The sequence below is a fragment of the Mesoplodon mirus genome (genome assembly GCF_964341445.2).
Source record: "Mesoplodon mirus genome assembly, chromosome: 19".
In the NCBI taxonomy this organism is placed as follows: Eukaryota; Metazoa; Chordata; class Mammalia; order Artiodactyla; family Ziphiidae; genus Mesoplodon; species Mesoplodon mirus.
In genome coordinates, this window is record NC_138995.1 from 48039759 (window position 1) to 48057138 (window position 17380).

Below are 17380 nucleotides of genomic sequence, written 5' to 3' on the forward strand. Positions count from 1 at the left end.
AGCCCGTGTGCTGGGCCCCCACTGAACCATGGGGACCGGTTCTCAGCCCTGCAGGGGCACCACCCCCCCTCCCCTGCCAACACTCACATGGGCGTGGCCAACAGGGCCATGAGGGCAGGTGGTACCTAGGACACTTGCAGAAATTTCCCTGCCTTCCCCAGGTCCCAGAAGCACCCATCCATCCCTTGGCCAAGGCCTGTGAGTGGGGCAGCAAGCAAGCTTTCTGGTCGGGCTCTGAGCTTGCCCTGCCCCGCTCGCAGCTCTCCCCTGGAAGCCCAGCTGCTGGAGATGGAGCTGTCATTTCTGACTGTTTGGGGGCCAAGAACATCAGACTTCAATTAGTGGTTCATGTAAGGTAACCAGAAACGGGCTGGCTCAGCCTCCATCCACGGCTGGGCACAGCAGGGAAGGCTGTGAGCGTGATTCCATGAGGGCGGGGACAGCGGGCGTGTAGAAACTGGTACGCGCAGCCGCCCTGACCTGGTGTGAGTCAGGCTGGGGCGGAGGTGATGAGGGGACACCAAGGCCCTGTGACCCCTGATGGGTCATGCTCTGGGCCCAGAAGCCTGTCTGGTGTGGTACCCGACCCCAAAGCACTACTATGTGCCTGGAGGAGCTAGGCAGGAAGGCAGGGGACATACAAGGGCACAGTCTGGGATGACAGTCCCTGTGCTCAGGTGGGAGGTGCTGGTGGGGCGGGGCGGGGCCGGGCCCTGTCTCCTGCCCTCTGAAGCCCGTGCCTGCCCCTGGGCAGCCCCTCCTGTCCCTTCCCTTCCCTTCATGCTGCCCCCCAGGTGCCGTCGCCTTCTCTGTACTCCAAGGTTGTCAAAGCCAGGGGCCTGGCGGAGGCAGAGACTGACAAGGTCTCCCTGACCTCCTTGGTCACCGTGGGCCCCCCGCTGCCCCAGAGCGGTGTACCAAGGGTGGAGGGTTTGCTCCAGCTTGTACAGACAGCCTTCCCTCTGGAAGATTTCAGGACCACGACTCAGACTGGGGGTGAGGGGAGAATGGAAGGGATCCCGTGGGGCACAGGAGAATGTGCGTGCCCCAGCCCACTGACCATGACCCCCCGCTCCCCTTCAGAGCGCTAGCTCTCTGGTCTGCCCTGTGGGGCCCACCAGGAACGGCCAGATCAGGGCTGGGAGAAGGATGGAGGCCAAGCTGAGTGGGGAGAAGACCCCAAGCAGGGGAGCAGCCGAGTGCCCAGCCCCTCGGGCCCGGGGACTCCAGCCTTATTGGGGCTCAGGGGCCCCTGCCCATGCCGGGTCCACGCTGGCTTCTGCCTGGGCTCAGGGCTCGATGGGGCCTCCGCTTTACTGGGCTCCGGGCAGAAGAGACCCAGATGTGTCTATAGGCCTGAAATAAAACAAATGACTTTTATAGGAAAAGCCATATTTTTTCCACAGTGTTTATCTGTCAGAAGAATAGACTCTGAGCACAAAGGACTGCTTACTGGAAAAGATGAAAACAGTTTGCTGCCAATTTTCTCTGGTGGAAAAAGAGCGCTTTGGAGACTAATGAATAACGAGCCTCAGTTAACAATGTCTGGAAGGCCCAGCTCTTGGCTCCGTACCACAATGTGATGGATAGAAATTAGGAAATTAAAACCGATTTTGTTTCTCCAAATTTAACTGTTTACACTTGAGGAAAAAATAATTGAATAATAATGCTTCTCTTGAGCAATTCCGCACCCCCCCCAACCCCCAAATATCGTTCTTAGAGCTTTCAAAATACCCTGCAGCTAAGAGGCCAAGCCCAGTCTTGGCTAACTGGCTGGTGGGCCCCAGGGCGTGCACCGATTGCATAATCCGCCCCCTGCACTGCGGGCACCAGGCCAGGTGGCAGGGCTGGGCTTACCCACACCCACCGGCCGGGCAGGCTGCAGCCACCTGCCCGGCAAGGCTTCGGCAGGGCCTCCCGAAGCCGTGAGCACCGTCTGGGTGGTCCTTTCAAGGGTCGGTCAGTAGGAGGGGGAGGGGAAAGCCTGGCCTGGAGACGCCCACACAAGCCTTCCTCCCCTGCCAAGGGTATCTCCTAGAGACAAGGAGGCCAGCAGAGCGTGCTGGCCCAGGGGCCTGGGGGGCAGAGGTTGCACCAGGGAGGAAGCAGGAGTAGGACCTGTGAGGGGCGCTGGGCTCAGCTAGTCCCAGGAGGGACCGGGGCCAGCCACCAGATGGTGGAGCCTCATCACCCCGTCTGAATGAAGCCAGAGGCATGAGGACATGACGGGTGCAGTGCCAGCCCCATCGCTAAGACCCAGCTTTGTGGCTCCCGCTGCCCTGTGGGGACCCCGTGCACTGCACACTGACCATCTACCACCTTTCAGGGCAGGCGATGCCCCCAGCGCACAGCCCGGGGCTCCATGCAGAGCACGCCCATCCCACACCAGGTCCTGTGGAGGCAGCCATGGCAGGGGAGGCGTTGGGCACGGGGGGCATCAGGGCAGCGACCTGGGCCAGGACCAACCAATGGGTGAAGGGGGAGGAGGGGCGGCGGGCCTCGCCGGGACCCCATTCCTCCTCACCCTGCCTGTCCCACTACACTCCCGCCATCTCCCAGAGCCCCAGCCCAGCCCAGGGAGGGCCAAGCCCAGCTACGGCTCACAGGCAGGCCACTCGGGCTGATGCGCCCACACTGACCTCGGGGTAGCCTCCCACGTCATGCACATCGATGCCCATGAAGTGGCCGAGCCCGTGAGGCATGAACACGGCTCCCAGGTGGGCCTGGACCATGGCGTCCACGCTGCCGGTCAGGATGCCGATGCGGGTCAGCTCCTCCAGATGGATGCGGTCGGCCAGGCGGTGCATGTCGGGCCACCAGACGCCTGTGGCTCAGAAGGAGGTTGCAATGAGCTGCGGAGTCTGGCAGCCTGGCCAGGGCTTCCCCGGGCAAGGTTTTGGGGGACACACGATGCCCTCGCACTGGCTGAGGCCGTGAGGGCCTGAGGTGAGGGGCAAGGGTGACGTGTCCCGAGCAGCCGTCCACGCAGGGCTTTCCCAGCACAGCTCTGGACTGGAGACCCTCCCTCTCTCCACTGTGCCCTCAGGGGCAGGCTCCTGTCACCCATGGTCACCACAGGGGCCCAGCCCATGTCGTGTCTGCTCCTGGGGCCAGGGGAGCCCAGTAAGGTCCTTGGCGTCAGGAGGAGAAAAGCGTTGTGTCCCCAGCAGCGGACGTGGGGCGGCCTCAGTGAGCCCCAGGCTGAGGCTCAGGTCCAAACGTTGCCTCAGAGCCTCAGGCTGGGGGTGGGGGGCATCCCTGCACACCCCGACATGGGGCTGAATCATCCCTGGGGCCTCTGTGGGGAGCAAAGGTTTCTGGGGTGAAAGTGCAGCTGGCACTACCTCATGGGCAAACTGGCAGGGGTCTGTGGCCCTGTCTGCTACAAGCGCTAGGTGACCATCTCCGTGGCAGCCCAGATGTCCAAGCCCCAGGCTGCTAATCAAACTCATCTTTGCCCCATCCTTCTGGGGCAAAGGTCACCATGGAGAGTATCCCCAGTAACCAACTTTCGAGGAGGGCAGGCTGTGCAGAGCTCAGGGGCTCAGCCCTGCCTGGCGCCCAGAGAGGCCCTTAGGGGCTGGAGCCTAGGGCCCTCAGGGAGCCGCCTCAAAGAGCCTCGGCCGTCACTGGGGCACGGCCGCCTTGGCCACTGGGCTCCATGGAGTCCCCACCTTCAGCCTCACTCGAGGGCACTGGGTGCTCAGCCTAAGCACCAGACAAGGCCTTAGGCTGGCAAACCCCCCCGCCCCATCCTACGAGGGTGGAGTTGGGGGCAGGCCATGTGCCAGCCGAGGCTAGCAGCCCCAGGACACTCAGGGCCAGGTGGACAGGGTGGGACCGGCACCCAGAGAGGGTGGCCAGTGCCGGTACCTGCGACCCCCTCCATGTGGGGAGTAACCCTGGCTCCCAAGGGGCCTCCCAGCCATGCCCTGATGATCACGGGAGCACTGGGACGCCACACCCTGAGGGGCCTTGTTGGACCCTGCGCTGGTGAGGGTTAGGCCACCAGGGTCTGAACCTCTGGCTGGCAGAGGGCAGATGATGGGCCCAAGGGGTAAAAGGAGATGAGAGCCCCTCCTGGGACACATACCCTCCCGTCTCAGATGCTCTTGCTGGGCACCAGTCCCCCATGTGGGGGCCCCCTTTCCTGCCAGAGATAGTGGGCCCACGGCTGGGGTGTCGGGCTGGCTGGAGGCCCAGGGCTGATCCAACGTCCCGGATCCCCAGGGTCCAGGCTCTGAGCAGGTGGTGCTGCGGTCTGGCCAGTTCACAGGGGAGTGGCCAGCCCCTGGCCCAAGCTGCAGGGAGGCCAAGGGTGGAGGATGCCCAGTCTTGTCCCAAGGCTCAGCCTCCTTGGAATCCAGCTCCTGAGTCCAGCCCCGTTCTACCTGCCCAAGCCCACCACATGGGGGTGGCATCCTGGGGTCTGGAGTCTGGCTATAACCACGACAGCGTGGGGGACCAGGTCTGCACCCCTGAGGTTGGAGCCGGCATGGGGGGCTTTTCTCTGATGGTCTGGCATCCTGAAATGGAGACCTGGGTAACCGGGTCCCACCTTGGCCGCTCACCTGCCGTGTGATCTGGCCAAGCCTTCACCTCCATGAGCCTCAGATGCCTCTTTTGTCAAACAGGGCCACAACGCTGGCCCCAGAAAGCTGGCTGTATAGGCTCTGGCACCTACTGGGGGACCAGCTCACTAATCCCCCCAAACTGTCATTAGCCACCTGTGGCCAGCCAGACCCTGGCTTGGACACATGACAGTTCACTGCGTTCCTGGGGCACAAGCCAAGCCTGCCCCAGCCTTGGCCGCTGCTCTTTTTCTAAGACCGACCCACCCACCTCGACCTCCTCGGGTCAGGCCACCTGTGTTCCAGAAGCACACTGAGATCTCTGCAGGTCAGACCCTTTCCAGACCCGGCTGGCCTGTGACTCCTCATCCTCGAGGTCTCAGCGGAAACGTCAGCCCCTCCTGGGGTGACACCCCCCACCCCACCCCCGCCGTTGTTCTCTCTCTGCTGTCCCGGCTATTCCTCTCCTCTCCGTGCACCTTGTTCCTGTCCAGCAGGTGTGCTTCCTTGCTTCTAGGGTCTCTCCACCAGAAGGGCGGCTGCCTCCCCTGGGCACACCAGGGCCTGGCGGAGCGGGTGCCGGTTCAGGGCTGAACGTGTAGCACACTCTTTTCTAAGGTCTGCTCCTGCCTGGGGCTCTGGGCCTAAAAGAGCCCCCAAACAGCCCAGCGAACTCGGCTCCTCTCACTCAGCCTGGCCCCTGGGACTGAGGAAGGGCCGATGCCCCAACCCCCGGGCAGCTCCATCTCTCTTGGGCAGGGCCTTTTCCGGTGGCCAAGAGAGAGGCCCGGGAAGCAGTCTGACTTCAAGCCTGGCTAACTTCCACGGCGGGGCTGCGGTCTCGGCCCAGCCGCAGCAGAGGGTGGGAACCAGGTATAAATCAAGCTCCGCGCTGGCAGCTCGGCTCTCCTCCTGTCCTCGTGGCCCCTCGTGGGGGCCGGACGTGCAGGCCCCAGCGGTCCCCACGGCGCCTCTAGTCTTCCTTGCCTGCGTGCCCTTGGGGAAGGCCTTGCACACAGCTCTCTTGGCCGGGAGTGGGAGTTTCTGCCTGCGTGTGGTTAGGGTTGTGACAGTGATTAAACCTCCAGCAACTTGGCCCCAGCGTCTGGCCCGGATGGTGGTTACGACACCCACGGCCAGGGCAGGGGCCCCTGAAGTGTGTGGAGGTTACTGTCCTAGGGCTAGGCTGGAGGGGTGGGCACAGGCCAGAGGGCCTCCCTGCCCACCTAACGCCCCGATGCCCGGGTTCCTCAGCCTCTGCAGCCCGCAGGCACCTCTGAGCCCACACGCCCAGCCAGGGGCATCGGCAGTCCCCCAAGCCTGCTCCTACTGGGGATGCCACGCCGGGGATCACACTGCAGAGACTGGGCCCCATCTGCCCTGCCCACCCTCCCACCTCCAGCAAGCACCAAGTCTCGTCCCGTCTTCCCGAAACATCTCCTGAACCCGGTGCCTCTGTGGGCCCCCACCTCTCCTGGACTCCTGCCTGGTTCCTCCCCAGTCCTCGCAATGCCTCACCCCCGCTGCATCCTGCACAAGGCTGGGACACCAGGACATCTCTTTAGAACACGGAACAGACCATGCCAGTCCCCCACCGCACCGGCCCCCGCCGAGGACAGAGCCCCGAGCTCCTCGGCCCGGCTTCCCACTCCACCCTCATCCCTCACCCACTCCTGAGCGCTGGTGCCCCCGTGCCTTCCACCTGCTGTTCCCTCAGCTGGGACCACCCCCTCCAGGGCCCTCGCCTTCCCAGTCTCACTCCCGTTCCTCCTATGGGCCTTTGTGCTGAGGCTTTCTCCAGGAAGCCCTCTCTGACTGCCCCTTCCCGTGCTGCCAGAGCTAAGCACACGGGCACAGCCATGGCAGGTCGTGGCCTCTGATCCCTGAGAAGGCGGGGCCTATGCCCTGCTCCGAGGCTGGTAACCGTTTGGCCTGACCAGGAGCCCCTGCCTCCCTCGTGGCTCTCTTGCAGCCGGTGCTGTGACCTCATGGGCCCAGGATTCAGGTGTGCCCGCCCCCCGCTCCTCTGTGCACTCAGACCCCAGGATGGCAGGGCAGCATCTGGGTTTGCGCCGCATCACCTGCCTTTTGGCTCAGAGGGACCAGAGTCCCAGTGCCCAAGCCCCACTATGTATCCAGAGCAGCCCCAAGTCACTGGCTGGTCTTCTGTGCCCACCTGGCCCCCCTCAGACCACACCTTCCCCTGCTGGGCCGGGAGCCTGCTGGGCCTGCTGCCTGGGCCGGCTCCTTGGAGCCTCGGCAGCATCCATCACAGGCTTGAGGCCTCCTGCCCAGAGCGTGACAGCCCTGGGGGCTCTAAGGCCCTGAGCCGAGCTGGGAAGGCAGCAGAGGGCCCCTTGAGCTACATCCTCACAGCCCCATCCAGACAAAGAGCTCACTTCATTTGAAGACAATGGCCCTCGGGGGATGATAGCGCGCCAGGCCCTGGGGGTGCAGGAGGGCAGGCTCAGGGCCAGGGTCCCAGGGCAGGCCCCACGGGCTGCAGGGAACTGTCTGGCAGGCCGCACTGGCGCAGGGCTGAGGGCTTCCAGTCCACCCCACCACACAGCCCTGCCTGCTGCCAGGACCTCTGGGGACCCACTCGCCCTGCAGGACAGGGGCAGCACGTGCCCAGGCTGCAGGCGCCTCGATGCCGAGTTGAGCGTGGCTGCCTCACGTGGTCTCCGTGTGGTCCCTCCCCGCCCTCCCTGGCCTCTCCGCCAGGGAGGGCGGGGACTCACCCACTGCCCTTCGGCCAGCAAGGGAGCCTCTCAGGCCAGAGTGGGGACACAGGGCCCTCGCCAAACACAGCCCTCCCTGTCCTGGCTTCTGCCAGAGGGCGCTCACGATCTGGATGGCGCGGTCTCCCAGCACCTCTGTCTGCCAGAGCCCTGCATTCCGCACCATGTCTAAGGCGAGGCCTGAGAGGAGTCCTGCCGCTGCAGCCCCCGCCCCCGCCAGGGAGTGCGGCAGAGCAGGCAAAGGCACCCCGACCCCGGGGGTCTGCAGAACTGCCCCGCCCTGCACCTGCGGCCAGCTCAGACACTGGCTCTGGCCCCAGCCTCCCCACAGTGCTTCCTCCCCTCATACGGGCCGGTGCGGGGGCGGGGGGGTCCCATCGGCAAGCTCCTGGGTGCCCGCGGAGACGGGGGTGGGGTGGGGGGTGGACACGGAAGCCTTGGAGAGCTTCGACTGCACCCGGCCAGAAGCCGGCGCGTGGCCGCCGCATCCCCTCCCGCGGGGCAGATGAGGGTGGCGTTCTCCCAGGTGTGGTAGCTGCCTGGCCTGCTCCTGCCACCTCGTGCGGCCCCCTGAGTGAGCTCAGCCCTCTGTCCCTGGCTGTCTCTGAGTGGCAGTGAGGGACGCTCCCCCTCTGACCCCAGGCCTGCTTTCCTCAATCCCGGGGCAGTAGACCAGGATCTGGTATGCTCCGAGCACTGGTCCCTGCCTCTCCTCTGGGCATCTTGCTGTGACCCCGGCCGCCTTTATTTACTCTTCCCTGGAAGGCTCAGGAAGCAGTCACGCAGTCTCAGCGGGTGTTTGTCTTGGCCCAGGAGCCAAACCCACAAACCAGGGGTATTTCCGCTAGGATAGGGCACAGGGCTGACCTGGCCACGGCCTCTGAGCTGCCTGTGGGGAGGTGACCTGCCCCGACGTGAGAGCAGCTCTGTGGGCAGGACCCCCATCCCGCCCGGCCTGCACCGCATGCGGCCCCCGGGGAACTGTGTGTCCCAACCCCGAAGCACGGGGTGTGGGATGGGGGAGCTCTGCGAGGGCTCTGCTTCATCCCCCCAACAAGGGAACTTCGAAGCCCCACTGTGCGCCGGGGGAGGCTTGCCTCCGTCTGCAGGGACCAGCTCAGCTGAGCCCAGCCTGGCCGGGCCTGAAGCCTTATAACTGCTCCTGAAGTGACATGGCCAGGCAGCCCCATGAGACCTCGGTGCCAGGACCACGCACCAGGCCCTCTTAGTGCAATGTGTGGCCCCAGGGACCTGCCTGTGGGCCCGGCCACCTTCTGGGCAGAGTTGGCATTGCTTGGTTGGCCGACTGAGCTGGCCGGGACACCAGCTGGGGAGGCGCCACCCAGGTCCTGCCCAGGCCGCAGCAGGTTTTCCTGTGGGTGGGTGGGGTCAGCCAGGCCTTGGCCGCCACCCGCCTCAGCACAGGGACGGAGCTAAGCAGTGCCAGGGACATGAAGCCTGGAGCTCCAAGGTGAGCGAAGAGCCCTAGGAGAGACACTGTCCCTCCAAATCCCTACCCGCCCGACATCCCGCCAACCTTCCCCGCCCCCCACCACCGCCATATGCCTTGGCCTCACTGTGCCCGCCCGTCTCCAGTGTGGAGTGCAGCAGCAGCCCTCCATCCTTCTGTACCGCAGCCCGGCGCCAGGCTCGGGTCCACGCAGACCTACGCCACGCTCCCAGAGGGACCCTCCCTGGGGCGTGGGTGCACAGGGGTCACGGGGCTCACCCAGAGGAGCGTCCACCTCGGGGGCCGGGCACCTCCACCCACTCTCACTGGCCCAAACCTTTTGCTACATATGGAACGCTTATCACTTAAACGACCGATGTTCAAAGCTGAGCAGAACCATCTATTCCTTCTCTCCCTGGGGTAAAGCCAGGGTGTCAAGGGAGGAGGAGGAGATGTCCCTCGCTCGGGGTGACTGCCCCACACAGGCCGGCTTTTACGGGTCACAGGTCACACATTCTGAGGTTTAAAGGTCAGAAAGTATAAAAAGGCTCCTGGGTTTCCCTGGTGGCGCAGTGGTTGAGAGTCTGCCTGCAGATGCAGGGGACACGGGTTCGTGCCCTGGTCCAGGAAGACCCCACATGCCACGGAGCGGCTGGGCCTGTGAGCCATGGCCGCTGAGCCTGCGCGTCCGGAGCCTGTGCTCCGCAACGGGAGAGGCCACAGCAGTGAGAGGCCCGCGTACCTCAAAAAAAAAAAAAAAAAAAAAAAGGCTTCTGGTGAACACTCTCCCTTCTGCCCACGCCCCACCGTGTCTGTCTGGTTCCCTTCCTGCACCTCTTCTGTGGATTTCCAAGCACATGTGGATCCACGTTCTCGCCATCCTCTGTTTTTCATGAAAGGGGGGTCCCCTGGCCACCCCCTCCTGCACTTCTGTGTCTTCATGCAATGGTTTGTCCTGGAGGTGTCCATATTAATCCCTACCTAGAGGGAGCTGCTGCTTTTTAAACACAGTTACAGCACAAGATGCTGTTTTCTTTCCCAGCCGCTAAACCAGGCAAGTCTCGTCGACACTGTCGCCGGGCAGGAGGTTAGCTTCGAGGTTTCCTTCCTTGTCTCCTTTCTGGGGTATATCTGAGTTCCTCATCCTTGGACTTATCTGGTCACCAAGCCCTGTTCCCTCTGGACACAGGGTGCGGGCCCATCACCCCTCCAGGGCTCCCTGGCCTCTGGTGGGCCCCAGTGCTGGATGGGGGGCATCCACAAAGCCCTGCTGACAATCTGCCTCCCCTGAAGGGGGCAGCTGCAGAGGACCCCTCACGATCAGCACCTGGCCTGCAACAAGTGGCCACGGGGCCGTGGAGGCCAAGAACCGAGCCATCAGATTCTGGGCCCGAAAGGGGCCACACACTGGGGCCTTACAGTCTGGGGGCTCAGGATCTTTTCTTCTTTTTCTCTTTGTAAAAAAAAAAAAAAGCTCCATGGAGGGATACAAATCTGACTGCCACAGTCCCCTATTTTGAACTCAGAGCCCAGACCTCAAGGCCTGTCATGCCAGGTGCTCAGATGGCCCCGCCACCTCCTCTCACCATTCCCCAAATACCGGAGAGACATTCAGCTCCCGCCAACCCAGCCGCAGCCGGCAGCCGCGAACGAGGGTGCTCCACGCGCAACCAGAGGCCAGTGTCCAAGCTGCCAAGCCCTCTCTGGAACAGACTCTGCTTTGGGACAGGGCAGAGGACATGCTGACATCCCAGTGGCCAGTGTGGAAAGGAAGATGTGCAGGTGGAGGTCGGATGGGATGTGGGGTGACCTTGGACTGAGCTCCCCGATCCCCAGCTCTGTCCCTGCTTGGTGGTCAGATCCCTTTCCCAGGAAGGATGCTGGGGACCCGCCAGCATCTGGAGCCTTGCTGGCTGAGTGTGAGAGGGGGCGACAGATTCAGGTCGCAGAGTGCGGGACCTGCTTCTCCGAGGTGCCCTGCCACCTGGCCATCTGCATCCACACGCCAGGTGGTCCTCCCCGCAGGCCCTGCCCCTGCCCTCACCTGGCTTCATGGTGCTCATGACGGCCCGGGAGCTCCGCAGCACTGCCTCATAGATGGCCTTCTGGTCCAGGGTGAACTTGCCGTTGGCGGGAAAGGAGCACGTGATGTCCGAAGCGAAGCAGTAATACTCACCGCCCATGTCGAACACGCTGCAGGGAGAGTGGGGCATGAGGCCAGGGGGACACTAGGGGCACCCGTCCCCTCCAACCACGCTTCCCTCCCGCCCGGTGCTCAAGGCCGCTGAGCCCGAGCCTTCTTGCAGCGTGGCCAGTGCAGGCAGCAGCTTGGGGCCCTCCGACCCTGCTGTCCCCTCACGGTACACGGGCGGCCAAGGAACCACGGGGCGTCCCAGGAGACCTCCGACCCCAGAGCAGGAAGGCTGGGGGCAGTGGGGCTGCCAGCGGAGGCTGGCCAGGCCTCTGGATGCCCAGCTGTGGGGAGGGGGAGGGGCGGAGATGGCCCCAGACCCCCGCCTGCCACCTGGCCTCCATAAGGGCATTCTGACAGACCCTCCCGGGGCCACCCGGCACCCAGCATGGGGCACAGCTGCAGCCCACGAGGCAATGCTCACGGGAGCTGGACGGGTCCTTGGGACAGACGCACCCGCCTGACAGAAGACGTGGGCTGAGCCACAGTGCCTGCTTCTTGCAGGCCCCGGTGTCCCAGTGAAAACCCAGCTGACAGTTCTGCTCCAGCTCTGGGGTCCCCTGGGCCAGAGAAGCGTGGCCCTCTCCCCACTGGGGTGGGACAGTGTGCTCTGCCAGGGCCCGGCTGGCCAAGTCCCCGACTCGGGGGCCGTCTGGCCCCCAGCATCTCCAGGTGACAGAGTGGAGACCAGGAGGCACAGAAGGTGGGAGTAGAGAGGGGGAGGAAAGAAGAAGCTGGAGCTGGGAGCACGAGCCAGTAGAGGCAGGACGGTGCTGGGACAGGCAGGCAGGCAGGCTGCTGAGTCAGGAGGACGGGCCTGCTGAGCCTGCCCTCTGGACACCCCGTGACAGGGCCCCGGTGCAGCAGGGCTGGGAGGGAGAGGAGCGAGCCTCGCTCCCACACCCTTGCTGCCTGACCACGCGCTCACACCCTTTACTGGTCAAGGACGGGTAAGAATCCTGCCCCACGCAACCTCCACGGTGAGATAAGACTAAGTAAGTTGAGGGGCTGCTGGGTCCAAGCCTGGCTCCCACTGGGTCACCCACGCTGAGAGGAGTGGGGTGCCCAGACTGAGCAGCCTCCACATCCTGTCCCACCCCAGCAGGCTGCTCGACTGCAGGCACAGAGCAGGGACCCACCAGCCCCCCGGCCCCATCACGGGGTCAGGGCCAAGTCAGGATGCTGACAGTGACAGAACCGACGGAGGGACATCAGTCCAGCCTCAGGCCTGGACCCGTGCTGTGTCTGCAGGACCAGGGGACCACAGCGCCAGGTGGGGTGGAGGCGGTAAGGGCTGTCCTCTCTGTGCCTGGCTCTGCCCCTGGGGGGCACTCTGTAGGCCGTACAAATCCTGGCAAATCTGAGCCCGGAGGGCAGAGCCACGCCTTCTATGACAAGGGCTTCTCACCCAAACCCAAATTCTAATGGTAAACACGATGGCTCAACCAACATTCCAGAAGCTGCCTGTGTGCCTGTCTCTGGGGACCCCTACCCCCAGCAACTGGCCCTACAAGTGGAGCAAGGAGTTGGGCCACGCGGCCTGACAGCAGCACCGGGGACACCACAGAAACAGACTTCTAAAGGAAACACGCGAACGCTCGGGATCCGCAGACGCCCTGCTGGAATCCAAAGTCCCCAGTCAGGCACTTTTTAATCTCCTGTCTTTTTCTGATTGCAAAACACCATAAACAGTGTCAATAGTGCAAAAAGCATCAGATAACAACTCAGGTGATTCTCAGGGGGGCGGGGGAAGAGCCCCACTGGCACGGCAGGGGAGACTTCGCGTTGGGTCAAAGTCACAGACTCTGGGGGACCCTGCCTGGGGCAGGCCAACGGAAGGGGGACTTGGGCCTCCCTTGAGGGGAGCCGCCCAGGCCTGGTGTGGGAACCGAGGACCAAATGTCGAGAAGCCCTGAGCAGACATGCCTAGGCATCTGCTCTCCAGGATGCTCCAGATGCACCAGGGTGTTAGGGCTGACGGCTGTCTGCAGCCTTACTCCTGCCCGGGGCACATCCCCACTCCCCTCCCGCCCCACTCCCAGCTGGCCAGGAGGCTGGGGCGTATCTTAGCCCTAAACTGCAGGGAAACTGAGGCTCTGAACACTGGTCCAGCAAAGTCCCAAGTCGGTGGTCAGCAGTTCAGAGCCCAGGGATGGGCTCTCCTGTCCTGGCTCTGGCCCTCAGCCTTCAGGGACTCAGTTTTCCCACTTTTAAAATGCGGACGCCACCACTGCTGCATGTTCACGTCCACCAGGGCCAGCATGCAGACAGGCCTGGGGAGCGGAACCGCATGGGGCCGCGGCCTAGCTTCACCCGGAGAGCAGGGCATTCTCATTTGGGCTCCTCAGAGCCAACAAAGGAAAATCGTCTGTGGTTTGTTTCAGAATGCCCAGGAATGGCCTGAGCAGACAGGATAGAGCCAGGGGCGTGGGGACATGGATTCCTGGGGGCCACCACATCAGAGGGCAACCTGTAGCAGCACCCCCGGCAGAAATTTCTATCGGACTGTGCAGATCTCAAAGAAAAACATAAATTAAATTATTTAAAAAGCCAGGAAGCCCACAAGAACAGGCCAAACGCTGGAGTCATCCAGAGCAGTGAAAACAGGACTCTTCCCCAGGACAGACAAGACTCCTGACCAAGTTCTCAAAAACAAAAATGTGGGAAGGTGGGTGCTTGGAGTTCCTCAGCCAGTCTGGCTTTATTGTTCAGGTTCTGGAAAACTTCAGCTGTATTTTTTGTTTTAAAATCATCCGCTTTCTGGAGAAGGAAGTGTACACCCAGCTGGCCAGCTCCATCCTGCCCCGCGACGCTCAGGCACGGGGCTGACGTCTATTTTTGTGCTCTCAGTTCCCTATCTTTTTTTGCTTTTTTTTTTTTTTTTTTAAATCCCCCTCAGAGTTCCTACATGTATAAGTTATTCAGATTTTAAGCCATTCTGGAATCCAGGGATGAAAGCCATCGCCTTTTATAAATCATCTCCCCCAACTCCTCTGTGTCCACTCCATCCGTCCTCTGAATGCACGCTGATGATGGAGAATTCGCTCATCCTTTGGCTCAACCGAGAACGCCGGATCCGTCCTCCCCGGCTGCCTGGGGACACCCACCGGGGACCTTACCATCTCTGGCCGAGTGAACGCGTGTGATAATCTAAGCCATCTGGGGAGACATTACACATCTCCGAGCAATATGCTGGCGTCTCAGTCCTCACATGTGTTCATCTGGTTCTATTTCTGGCTCAGATGAGAGGTTCTGTCTTCCGCTGGCTCCTCCTGGGCAGCTTCAGGCCCGGGCTACCCGCCACCATTGGCCCACCCAGGCCCTCCTCAGTCCCCCTGGCTCCACCGCAGGCAGAAGGCCTACGAGACGGTTCGGCCAGTGATGTGAGGCCTGGGGAAGGTTTGGGGGAAGTGCCGCAGTGTTTATACGAGGGCCGCTGTGTACGCAGGCTGCAGCTTCATTTTAAGCTCCAGGGCCGCTGCCTCGTTCCCAGCTACCTCTCACCCCAGATAAGGCGCTGCGCGTGCACACGTGTGTGTATGCACTAACTCAATGACCTGTTCACCACGGTCGCAGCATTTCAGACCCCAACTTGCACCCGCCCCAGTCTGCGTTCCAGACCAGGCTGGGGGATTTCTGAGCTGCGGGAAACTCCTGCTTCCCTCCAGACCTCAGCGTGAGACAGAGAGGGAGGCGTACTGGTCACTTTCCTGTTCATGTGCCGCAGGCCAGACAAGACCCACGGGCCACCCACTGGCTCCCAGCCAGACCTCTGGTGCAATGCCGAGCCCCAGGTGTGGCCGGCGGGGCAAAGGCCACCACTCGGAGCCCTGGAGGCTCCCTCCGTACCACAGGCTGACTCACCAAGCTGCTCTCTCCCCAGAGAGACTGCCTTCTGGGCATCCCTGTTCCCCAACCCAGTCACGGGACAGCTGTTCCTGTGGGGCCCGGGCAGACAGGGAAGTCACCTAGGCAACCAGCTCCAGGACCCCCCGAGCCAGCAATCCCCGGCACACACGGTGACAAGAGCAGGCACGTGCTGTGGGCCTCCTGTGTCCGGATGGAACTGTTGTTACCTTTCTACAGATGACGTGGGGAGAAGCAGGGCACCAGTGTGGGCTGCGTCCCCAGGAAGGACGTTACCCGGTACCGGCCCGACCTATGGGTGGGACACGGCGGGCGCCCCCCCGGGGCTGGCTGCTGCCACAGCACAGCGGGGCGAGGGCTGGGCGTCAGGGCAGTGGCCTCCGCGGGGGAGGCAGTGAGTCGGTGTCACGCGCACAGCACATGCTTCATTCCACTTTTCGGTAAGTGGTGTCCCATGGTATCTGCGAGCACCCGGGCTGTCTGGACTGGTGCTTTCACACTGTGAGTCGTGACGTCAACTGTGTGGGCTACAGGGAAGGAGCATAAACGGACAACACAGACGGACAGAAACCCCGTGGTGAGGGTGCCTGGTTATCTAGGCATGTCTGCTCCCCTGGTCCTGGGTTATAACGGTAAAGGCTGCTTCAACCTGGACGGCAGGTTGAAGGCCACGGCCACTGGTCTAGACAGATGGCTGACCAGGGCCTGTGCCCTCCTGAGAGTGTTCTCTTGCCCCCAGGACTGGGGCATGTCCTTAAGACCATCCAATCCTCAGGAGGGGGCTGGCTGGTGACAGCTGCATTGTCCTCTGAGGAGACAGCCAGGCGGGTGCGGGCGGGCTGGGGGTGTGTCTGGGCTGGGCCTGGCATCAGGAAGCTGGGCCTGGAGGTGACACTCATTCCCTAAAGCTGACCGAGGCCTCAGGCACCTCAAGCACCAGGACAACGGGGGCTTGGGGACACCTCAAGGTGGCCTCTCTGCCAGCTGGGGAGGAGCCCCAGGCATGACTCGCCCCTCCATGGGCAACAGCACACAGATGCCGGAAAGACATCAGACCAAGTGGCCCCCAGGAGTGGGCAGGATCGTCCCATTCCTTCCTGAGATGCCAAGGGGGCTGCCGGGACCCTGGGTGAGCAGCGGGCACCCCGGAGCCCGCAGGGGCGGGAGTAGGATGTCGATGACGGAGACGCAGGCTGTTGTCCCGGGCACCGTGTGACGGAGGGGGTGAGGCGGGGGCACGCTTCCCAAGCAGTTTAAACTAACGTCTAGTCCACATCAAACCTGTGGGTCGAACAGGGAACTAACTCGAGAGAAGGGCAGGGAGAAGCCGGCTGGCAGTGGTGCCAGTGGCAGGACGAGGGTGGCCAGGAGGGGAGAGAGCTGCCCCAGCCGTGCCCCCTCGTGGGCCTGGCTCCTCCTCTGTGGCAGGAAAGGACGGGGCAGCCCGGGCAGCCCTGCAGACAGTGTCTGACACCACCTCAACTCGGGGAGCAGCAGCAAGCACCACCCACACGCCAGCGACACTTCGGGTGTCTTCCGGGGCCTCCCTGGGAGGAAATCAGTAGCCCTTATTTCTCTGGGCTTCGGTCCAGGAGTGCTGTGTCAGCCCTCCGCCAGTCAGAAGGGCAAAGCCGGGGCTTCAGGCTGACCATCATCGGGGCAAGGAGACAGAAGGGGCCCTCGTCCCGCTACAGGGAAGGAGAGGAAATGACACAGGCTGGCTGCTAAGGGACGGGCCGGGACAGGCGTCTCTCTCCCCCACTAACCGAGCTGGCCGCCCCCCTCCCGTGCCCCAGGACACAGAGACCACAGCCAGCAGAGATGAGCCCGGCAAGCGCGCCCTGAGGCAACGCTGCCCTCTTCTGGCCAGTGCTGGGAGGTCCGGCTCACCACCCACCTCTGCCCCTGGGCAACCCAGGCCGGGGCATCCTTCGACTGGGGCAGCTAGAAGGCTCTGATAAGGGCCACAGGGCACGCTACCCCAGGAACCACTCCTCCGCCACCTGATCAGATGGTGGGAGAGGGAGGAGGTGGCAGGTGAGGAGTGGTGTCCCAGCTGTTTTCCAAATCAGACCCCACTGGACGCAGACCCTGGACCCTCCCTACCTCTGCCTCCTGGGGTGTGCCTGCTGGGCCCAGAGGAGACGGGGAGTCTAGTGCAAGCGTGGGTCCAACTCTGGGTGCACTACTTCCTTGGAGACTTAAACATGGACAGCGGTGCTCCCTGGTGGCCCATGGGCAGGGCACCAGCCCTCGGCGCTTCTACCCACCTTTGGAGACTCTGGTTTCTAAAGCCCAGGCTGGTTCTGGGAGGAGAGGGCAGTGCGTGAGGACTCAGAGGACCATCACCCCAGCCACTCCTGTGCTCAGAGCCAGCGGGTCAGGACTGACTTGGTGGTGAGGGGTTCTCCTGGGGCTCCCACCCAGGAAGGGCCTTCGATGACGCTCGACACCGTCCCGTGTGAGCTCGGCAAGGGCATTAATTAGAAGCGCGCCACACTTCTGTTATCCTGTTTTAGAAGGTCTGCCTGTTTGCCTTAAGATGAAAACAGCAGCTAAC

The 17380-nt window shown here is 63.0% G+C and overlaps 1 protein-coding gene across 1 annotated transcript in view; it reads right to left on the minus strand.

Annotated features, from left to right (window-relative positions):
* PEPD (peptidase D) overlaps positions 1-17380 on the minus strand; it is a 117381-nt gene that overhangs the window by 1872 nt on the left and 98129 nt on the right. The window contains exons 12-13 of the mRNA XM_082605987.1: positions 10807-10955; positions 2640-2824 (exon numbers count right to left, since the gene is read on the minus strand). Of these exons, the coding sequence (XP_082462113.1) occupies positions 2640-2824; positions 10807-10955 (334 nt within the window). The remainder of the gene's footprint in view (positions 1-2639; positions 2825-10806; positions 10956-17380) is intronic.